General features: G+C 32.9%; 1 protein-coding gene across 3 annotated transcripts; it reads right to left on the bottom strand.

Annotated features, from left to right (window-relative positions):
- Nucleotides 1-413: 413 nt before the first annotated feature.
- LOC140751603 (facilitated trehalose transporter Tret1) lies at nt 414-9,249 on the bottom strand. 3 transcript variants are annotated; one of them, XM_073085568.1, is made up of 3 exons: nt 8,769-9,249; nt 2,031-2,166; nt 414-1,897 (listed from the first exon to the last, which is right to left on the bottom strand). In XM_073085568.1, exons 1-3 carry the CDS (start codon nt 8,889-8,891, stop codon nt 627-629), a joined length of 1,530 nt encoding a protein of 509 aa, XP_072941669.1. In that variant the 5' UTR covers nt 8,892-9,249; the 3' UTR covers nt 414-626. The 3 variants fall into 3 exon arrangements, with proteins under 3 accessions (XP_072941669.1, XP_072941672.1, XP_072941671.1); XM_073085571.1 differs by having other exon boundaries at nt 8,758-8,980; XM_073085570.1 differs by lacking the exon at nt 8,769-9,249 and having other exon boundaries at nt 2,035-2,172.
- Nucleotides 9,250-10,168: the final 919 nt, after the last annotated feature.

Below are 10,168 nucleotides of genomic sequence, written 5' to 3'. Positions count from 1 at the left end.
TATTTCAAGGTATAATTTGTAAGATTAGCGTAAATTGTTTCATCAACTTCATATTAAGTATTGCTATTAAATTAATTAAAGACAAATCACATAGTATTATCACAATCTCAATGACGTATCTGTTTTTGTATCATAACTAACTACTGCAGCAAATTGTCCTGTATAAGTTTATGCTTCATCAACTCGGGTTATTTCTATAACGATGAATTTGAGTTCTAGACAAGAACTCCACACTGAAATCATTCACATAATCCCATATCTGTTATCTTATCACGTCGTCCAGGTTATTTTTTCTGTTGTAATACTTGTTATTTCAAGGTATAATTTGTAAGATTAGCGTAAATTGTTTCATCAACTTCATATTAAGTATTGCTATTAAATTAATTAAAGACAAATCACATAGTATTATCACAATCTCAATGACGTATCGTTACTTCTATGCTTTCTAAAGACATTGCAAAACAATCTAATTACAATAGAATCTTAAATTGTATAAAAATATCACATTTTGAAATATTTTGCATAACTGTTATAAAATATTTCCATTCATGATTATACACAATCTCTCTACAATTACCTATGAAATTTTAGACCGAAAATTAAAGAAAATTACTTTCGTATCTACATCACGCTGGTATATGCACCTTGCAATCTGTCAAAAGAGTCTCATTTGCTTGTGTATTCCTCTCCTTCTCCGGTTTTCGAAAATGTTCTTCAATTTGCAGCAGTGTCTTACCTCTCGTTTCTGGTAAGCAGAAGTACAAAAATATTGTTCCTAACAACGTTGATAATCCATAAAACAGATAGGTGCCGTGGAACCCTATACTTTCAAACATTGCAGGAGCTGTCTTCACAGTCCCAAAGAAAGCAATAGAGGTCATCATCACACTTATTCCTGAAGCCAACCCTTTCGTTTCCGTTGCAAACACCTCACCTACCATGTTCCAAGGAAGAGGAGCTATACCCAAATTGGATACTGCAATGTAGAATCCCATCAGGCCTAATGATATTACTGGTGATAAGTGCTTTATCATATGCTCCTTGACAAGATACAAATATATAGCCAGAATAATCAATGATATAGAGGTAAGAGATCCACTGAAAATCGCCAAAGGTCGCCGCCCTATTTTTCTTAGTAAGATACAAGCAATAACTAAAGCTATACACCGCAATATGTCTGTTCCGAGCATAACAGCATCAACGTACTTTTTGTTTCCCATCAATTCTTCCATTATGTCTGTAGTGTATGCACAAATTACGTTTATTCCTGATAGTTGGGTTATCACAAAGAATATCATCATTATACAAAGTGGCTTCCAAAATTCCGGTTTTTTAATATTGGCCGACAAGGTTTCGATTTTGCCTTTCGTGACTTTCTTTTTGCTTAAGTCAACCAACATCTTATCTAGCTCAGTCTTCATAGCGGGACTGGTTCCTCTATACCAATTAAAAGATTCAATACATTTATCGATTTGGTTCTTCGATGCCAGCCACGATGGAGATTCTGGGGCATAATAAAGTACAATGCATCCTATTAAAGGGAACATTCCACATAATAGCGATGCGTGGCTCCAGTGGACGAACGTTCCAAACAAATGTGACATAAATACTCCAATAGCTATACTCAACGATAATCCAGCTAGGAACAGTCCTCTGTAAGCAGGAGAACTGATTTCTCCTACAAAAACTGGTCCGAGAGGGCCGAGCCATCCTTGACAAAATCCCGTAATGAATCTTCCGAGCAAAATGAAATAAATGTTGCCAGCGAATGCTATAGTAGTCCATCCGCCGATATAGAAAATAGACAGTAAGATCTGTGACGCTCTTCTTCCAAGTCGTTCCATCAGATATCCTGATATCATGTTACCGAAGAAAAGTGCCAACGATGCCATGGCCGCTGCAAAAGAAATAAAAGTATTTGTATATGACAAATAAAACCGCCTCATTACGAATTTGGAACGACCTAGTCCATTATAATTATAATCCTATAATTATTTAATAAAAAATATGTAATTAAAAAAAACACATACCTACCCACGATACCATTTCAGTGGAATATTTATGTTTCCCCATATCATGTTGCAATTGAGGAATAAGTTTAGCAGAAAAGCCTGCCGTGGCTCCAGCACTGCACGACAACATAAACGACCCGAAGGCTACGAAGGCCTGCAAAAAATAATATAAGTATTAAAACAAATACAAACACATAAAACGTAGGCTTTATAATTCCTACCGGTGAAGACATCGCACGAACAGAGTTTTGTTACGAACAGGTCGAAGTACCACCGAACATCCAGTCCACCTGATGGTAAGTGGTCACTGCCGTCCATGGACATCTAATGCTAATTAGTTAGTCCATATTTAACAGGACTATATCGGAACCCGATTACAGATGCATTGCAACACCTGATGACTAAGATGATCTCCGCCTTACTAAGGCGGAGAACATCTTAAAAATAGAGTCTAGCAAATTTCTTATTATATTATTAGATATAACACTAAGAACGTTTTTCATATCAGACACGTTATTAGTAAATAATTGATAAATTTATTGATTATGGTATATAAAAAAGTTAAAAAATTAAATAATCCACAAATAATAATTAGGTACTATACGCATGATCATACGTAACATACATTATAATAATATTTTAAATTTTATTTTTTCTTTTAATTATATAAAATCTAACTAATCAACAAAGGAACTTGATTTATAATTAGAGTGAAAGTATCAACAAACAATCTATTATCGTAATATTTGTTTTCATTTATGCATCTTAAGAGCACGTGTAAGAACTTATCATGCTATAAATTATACTGTACATTATAAATGTTTAAATCAATAGTAACATGTGGTTTACTTGTGGTAATTAATAACCTTTAATCGGGAAAAGATTTATATGTTCATATTGTTTATTGCTGTTCATATGTTACGTACCTACTAATACATTATTATATGCTACTAGCAGAACCCGCGGCTTCGCCCGCGTAAAACAATATTATATGACATACAAATACCTGTAATCGTAATTTTGTACCTAACAATTTTAACGATAAAGAAGCATTAATATTTAATTAATAAAGGCTTTTTTCCTCACTGTGTACCTAAATTGGTCAAGCTTTCTTCAGAAACATACACTAAAACTCTAATTAGTGGACTGTAATGAAACTTTCTTTAAAATATTAGTTTCATGTAGGATACAATATTTATTATTTACACTATTCCATAGGAACCGTCCGTGTTATATGAGGCCTTACATACAGCGGTTCTTTCCAGGGTCTCTGGCTGGGCGGTTAGAGCTCCCATTCTTGCCGCCCGCAACTCCAGAAGTCTCACTTTAGTCTCGTACGACATGCAGGGGATACTGTAGCCCTGTTCTAGCCCAAAATTTTAATCCAAAATCTATGTATCTACCACATCACCATCACTAATCCACGCATACAAACCACAACCATACCCCACGGCAGGACAAAATGTTGGCACGCAGTGTGTTCAAAGTAGTTGCGATGTACCTAATCAGTATACCAAAATGTAGGCTAAATTGAATAAACTTACACATTATCATATATGAAATTTGCACCCCTTTAAAGATGTCGTGTATTTGTCTGAATAGACGTTATCTGAAATTTCACGTTTCTAACTTCGAACCTAAAAGATTCCCGTATACATACATATAACACTTCTTTTACCTCCTTAGTAAAATTTCAAAAACATTCCTATGTACATATGCATCAATAGATACTTTATCAGCAAATTTCTGAAAGATAATATTCAACACCAACCGTCGGCAAACCCGACACCCACGGGTGGTGTGTGGCCCGCGACTTTCCCTTGTGGCCCGCAGGTCTGCGCGTTACTAATAATTGGGCAAGTGCAAGTCAAACCCGCACCTGGAGGGTTCCGTACAACCAAAATTTTAATTTTTTTTTAATTTCTAGTATTTAATATTGTAGCAGCCATTAAAGTACACACATTGTGAAAATTTGAACTGTCTACCTTTAACGGTTCAAAATTTAGTTGGAAAAATATCGAATAGCAGTTTGTGTTGTATGGGGACCCCTTTTTGTTTTTAACTTTTTTTTATTTTTATTATTTGTTGTTATAGCGGCCACAGTTATGCATCCTCTGAAAGAATTTCAAATGTTTATCTATTACAGTTCCAGAGATAGAGCCCTGTGACACACGGACAGACGGACGGACAGCGAAGTCTTAGTAATAGGGTTCCGTTTTTATCCTTTAGGTACGGAACCTTAAAAAACCGCTGTTCTGCACTTCAGCACGCGCAATACATTCCCATGTTAAAAATATATGTTACGTCGGCCCGTGGAATTTCGCCCTACACTAAACTTCTCTGCTTTTTTCTTCTATGTTCTTTTTTCAGACACGCCAAAGGAAGTAACTTCAATAACGGTTTTTAAAGAAAATTTGTTTACTAATAATACAATAATGGGGTTGATTGTTGAGTTGCTAAAAATGCTGAAACAGATGTGTAAACAGAAAGGCATAATGCATACACCCTTTTATAGCCGTAGATCAACCCTTAAATCTAAAAAAAACAGTGATACAGATGCTTTATTGAGTCTAATGATAATTTTTCATAGTGGTTGCTTCCAAATTAACAGATTATAAAATAAAGTTCCAACCCCTATTTAACGACCTTAAGGGTTGATTTAAAAAAAATGGAAAAATAAGTGATATATTATTTACAATCAGATAGCAAAATACCAATTTTCATAGACTTTGCTTTAAAATCTGCTGACTTCTAAACGATGTTTCTACCCCTATTTTATCCTCTTAAGGGTAGATTTTCCATAAACGTTGTTAAAGAAGATCTATTATTCCGTACCAGAAAGCTAAATCCTATTTTTACAGTCCTTGTTTCCAAATAAACGGATTTTAAAATAAAATTCAATCCCCTATTAAACAACCTTAAGGGTTGATTTTCCAAAAACTGTGAAATAGGTGTCCTAGTATTTTGAATCAGAAAGCCAAATAACAATTTTCATAGACTTTGCTTAAAAGCCGCGGACTTCTAAACGAAGTTTCCACCCCTATTTTACCTTCTTGAGGGTAGATTTTCCATAAACGGTGTTAAAGAAGCTCTATTATTTTGAACCAGAAAACTAAATGCTGTTTTTACAATCCTTGTTTCCAAATTAACGGATTTTAAAATAAATTTATATTCCCTATTAATCGAACTTAGGGGTTGATTTTCCAAAAATGATGAAATAGGTGTTTAATTATTTTCTATCGAAAACCCAAATACCGATTTTCATGCAGTTAAAATCAAAACTGGGGGACTTTCATACAAACTTACAACCCTTATTGAACCCATATAAGGGTGGATTTTCCAAAAACGGTAGAATCAAAGTTCCACTATATCTAATCAGTAAAGCAATGACCAACTTTCGTAGTGCTGGCTTTCAAATTGGCAAATTTTAAAATAAGCTGTCAACCATATTTTACCAACTTAAGGGTTGATTTTCCAAAAACAATGAAATAGGTGTTTAATTATTTTCTATCGAAAAACCAAATGACGATTTTCATACAGTTTACATTAAAACTGGAGGGCTTTCATACAAACTTACAACCCTTATTTAACCTACATAAGGGTTGATTTTCCAAAAACGGTACAGTTAAAGTTCTACTATATTTTACCAGTAGAGCAATGGCTAACTTTCGTAGTGCTGGCTTTCAAATTGGCAAATTTTAAATTAAGCTGTCTACCCTTATTTTACCAACTTAAGGGTTGATTTTCCAAAAATGGTGAAATAGCTATTTAATTATTTTCTATCGAAAACCCAAATACCGATTTTCATATAGTTTACATCAAAACTGGGGGACTTTCATACAAACTTACAACCCTTATTGAACCCATATAAGGGTGGATTTTCCAAAAACGGTAGAATCAAAGTTCCACTATATCTAATCAGTAAAGCAATGACCAACTTTCGTAGTGCTGGCTTTCAAATTGGCAAATTTTAAAATAAGCTGTCAACCATATTTTACCAACTTAAGGGTTGATTTTCCAAAAACAATGAAATAGGTGTTTAATTATTTTCTATCGAAAAACCAAATGACGATTTTCATACAGTTTACATTAAAACTGGAGGGCTTTCATACAAACTTACAACCCTTATCACATAAGGGTTGATTTTCCAAAAACGGTACAGTTAAAGTTCTACTATATTTTACCAGTAGAGCAATGGCTAACTTTCGTAGTGCTGGCTTTCAAATTGGCAAATTTTAAATTAAGCTGTCTACCCTTATTTTACCAACTTAAGGGTTGATTTTCCAAAAATGGTGAAATAGCTATTTAATTATTTTCTATCGAAAACCCAAATACCGATTTTCATATAGTTTACATCAAAACTGGGGGACTTTCATACAAACTTACAACCCTTATTGAACCCATATAAGGGTTGATTTTCCAAAAACGGTAGAATTAAAGTTCCACTATATCTAATCAGTAAAGCAGTGACTAACTTTCGTAGTGCTGGCTTTCAAATTGGCAAATTTTAAAATAAGCTGTCAACCCTATTTTACCAACTTAAGGGTTGATTTTCCAAAAACAATGAAATAGGTGTTTAATAATTTTCTATCGAAAACCCAAATAACGATTTTCATACAGTTTACATCAAAACTGGAGGACTTTCATACAAACTTACAACCCTTATTTAACCTACATAAGGGTTGATTTTCCAAAAACGGTACAATTAAAGTTCTACTATATCTTACCAGTAGAACAATCGCTAACTTTTGTAGTGCTGGCTTTCAAATTGGCAAATTTTTAATTAAGCTGTCTACCCTTATTTTACCAACTTAAGGGTTGATTTTCCAAAAATGGTGAAACAGGTATTTAATTATTTTTAATCGAAAACCCAAATACCGATTTTCATAGAGTTTACATCAAAACTGGGAGAATTCCATACAAACTTAAAACCCTTATTTTACCCACATAAGGGTTGATTTTCCAAAAACGGTAGAACTAAAGTTCTATTATATCTAACCAGTAAAGCAATGGCTAACTTTCATAGTGTTGGCATCCAAAATGGAAAAATTAAAAAAAAGCTGTCAACCCCTATTTAACCACCTTTAGGGTTGATTTTGGAAAAACCCTTAGATTAGATTCTTATTACTTTAAATCAGAAAGCTAAATACCAATTTTCATCCAGTTTGCTTTAAAACTGACGGACTTTCATACTAACTTTCAACCCCCATTTAACCCCCTTAACGGTGGAATATCAAAAAATCCGTTCTTAGTGCGCATCTACCTTATAAAATGAAGCTATGTTTCAAATTTCATGATTGTAGCTTCAGCAGTTTAGTCAAAACCTTGATTAATACGTTTTGAACGTGAGTATCTTTTCGCTTTTATATATATAGATGAACAGCCAAAATCGTATTCATTTATTGCTATAAAATTTAATACACTATATAATAAGGAATCAATTATAATTAATCTAATAAAAAAATAAGTAAACCTGATCGTATGTATAATTAAAATATATTTTTTTAAATTACGTAGAAGTGAAATAGACAAAATGAACTTTAAGATTCCTATAATTTGACATCATTCGCTATTTTTATAAAATAAAAATTCTTGCTACTATCCATCGTCTTCGTTAGAAAAACCAAAAATGTAACTTATTTAGTTGCAAACAGTTTTTTTTATCGGTTAGCCAAATAAAGATAAATCCAAAACTTGTTTTTGAAGGCCAGACAAAATGCGTCTATCATTTCCCTTAAGTAGTTTTTTTCAAAAATAGTTTCCGCTTGTTAAAGACAATTCAAGTGCTAATTCTGTACCTGTTGATTTAAATAAATGAAATCAAAATTTTTAATGACTACTGCCCATTAATTATCAAAAGAGTAAAGATAAAATAAATTAAATTTGGAAAATATAACACTAATGTGGTATAATTTGATTATAAATAAATAATGGGTAAATTAACACTGCATCGAATATATTATCATAAATTATCCATTAACATTTAAGGATTATTTTTACCACGCGTTTATTAGCTTGGCCTGTAATACATACAGGCCAAGCTAATAAACGCGTATCGGAATCTCTGAACTCAATTTTTACCCACTTTGAACTGTCCGATTAATTTATAATTTTGAACAATTATCAAGAACCGATGACAATACACGATTTAAATAATTTATCCCATTCATCAGTATCAGAATTAAATCAGGATCAGAATTGAATCCCATTCGTCAGGAATCAGAATTAACGATTTCCTTGTGCGATTTTAGCGTGGTTTTTATATATTAAACTATAATTATTTAAAATCATAAAAATATTTTCTACATGTACCTATGAGATGACGTTAATAAGATAACATTAAGAAGTATGATTATATTAAGTTGACATAATTTATTGATAAAGCACCTTCCCCACTTGAGGTTATAATATTTAAAATAATAAGTTAAAATATAATGGAATGTTGCATGACCTTTCTATGCCTAAAATCGTAAGTCATAAATCATAATAAACTTTATTATTAAGCTGACGCCATGTTCAAGAAAACCCATATAAAACGACTATTATACAGCTCCGTCTTATAGAGCTTAAATGTCTACATATGCATTTATTATTTAAAACAAATATGTAAAAACAAACTGTTATAAAGTTTAAATCCCACTTGGTTATGCCACGAATCCCACTTGTAATAAATATATTTAAGATTTTAGCAATCCTATTACTTTTATATAAAAAGGAAATTATAGGTACAAGGTAAGGTACATACATAAAACACACCTGTCTCCAAAATGGTGAATGTCTTCGGGCCTGGAAGTCCTCCTTGCTCGCGATAGTCACATTTTGATTGGATTGTTCCGATTTGTTTATTTTCTCCAACTCCGACACTGTATCGTGGTCCATCTTCGCTGGTATCAGAAACGGCACTGTCTGTCAGTTCCTTACGTTCTCCAAAACAATGTCTTTGTGAAACTCCGATCGGTGTTTGATTACATTATCTTATCACGCTCATAAATACTCTCTTCACTACAACACTCGTATGTAAAAGTAAACTATGTCGCCATGCCAAGATCGCAGTTAGTAGTATTTTATAGTATTTAAATTACCTCATAAGTTGCCATCCCCCCACCGCAGCCACTATATTAATCAAAAGTTAATGTCAATGCCGTTGCATTGAATAACGTATTTTTGTTCACAAATAAGCTCGAATCCGATGTAGCGTCACTGTTTACCTGCAGTGGTTGATTACTAAAAGGTTACTTTGAGCTCATTCAAGAAAAAAATATAAAAGCAAAGAACCAACCGGACAACTACGGTGAACGAACTTGAACGGATGGCCCATTACTTAAGATGCTTTTGTGCATATCATTATGCAAGTATACATATTTTGAAATATTATTATGATTTGATATACGCTATAAAATATATCGGTTAACTTAATGTTCCACATTTAATTTTTTAGTCTTAGGCGAGTTACATAAAGATATAAATTCGGAGCCTAGAGGCAAACTACGAAAATTTGCATTACCTTCTCCATTAGCTCTTTCAATGCGTCTGTTTTGTTTTGTCTAAACACTAAAAACATCTACACTATCAACAAAAACAACTAAATGTTATTCTTAGTAATCTTCCCATAATCTAATTTCGCCATCTGTAAATCACCTTAATATATTATGTATTTTATTAACAGGTGAACATCGACATTTGTAACATGTCAAGGGTCATTCACGGATTATGTGCGCAGAATTTTTGTAATCTTATCCCCCTTCCCCTCAGCCAAAGTAAGCAAATCTCTTTCCCCTCCCATATGCTTACATAAACCTTGGAAATAAAAAATACTAAATTAAAAAAAAATGTTGACGTAATCACCACCCAAACCCTCAAATCATCAAAAAATCCAAATTGTATTACGTAATACCTATATAATCCGTAGGAAGAGAATTATTTTTTTATTTGTAAGGTGTTATCATGTAATTATGTATGTCAACAAAAAATATATTGCGGTCAAGGTAGCTAGGTAAAGTGAAGGTACTCCCATCACTTCCCCATACAGAGCTTAACCACTTGAATGAACGCACATTGATCAAATTCATGGCTGTATGAACTTTGTCTTCCGCGTACGGAAGAATAAAAGTTAAACAAATAAAAATAATAATTTGACGATAAATCCCGATAAATTA

Source organism: Epargyreus clarus, unplaced genomic scaffold (genome assembly GCF_041222505.1).
Source record: "Epargyreus clarus isolate Ecla_fem2 unplaced genomic scaffold, WU_Ecla_fem_2.2 ptg000023l, whole genome shotgun sequence".
NCBI classification, from domain to species: Eukaryota; Metazoa; Arthropoda; class Insecta; order Lepidoptera; family Hesperiidae; genus Epargyreus; species Epargyreus clarus.
This window is presented reverse-complemented; position numbering and strand designations above follow the sequence as displayed.

What these genes read in the sequence shown, in the direction of transcription:
- LOC140751603 (XM_073085568.1), bottom strand. Translation starts at nt 8,891, where the DNA reads ATGGACCACGATACAGTGTCGGAGTTGGAGAAAATAAACAAATCGGAA. An exon ending in ATTCACCATTTTGGAGACAG is followed by an intron (nt 2,167 to 8,768) that starts GTGTGTTTTATG and finishes TATTTTTTGCAG; the next exon opens with GCCTTCGTAGCCTTCGGGTC. An exon ending in TGAAATGGTATCGTGGGTAG is followed by an intron (nt 1,898 to 2,030) that starts GTATGTGTTTTT and finishes TTTCTTTTGCAG; the next exon opens with CGGCCATGGCATCGTTGGCA.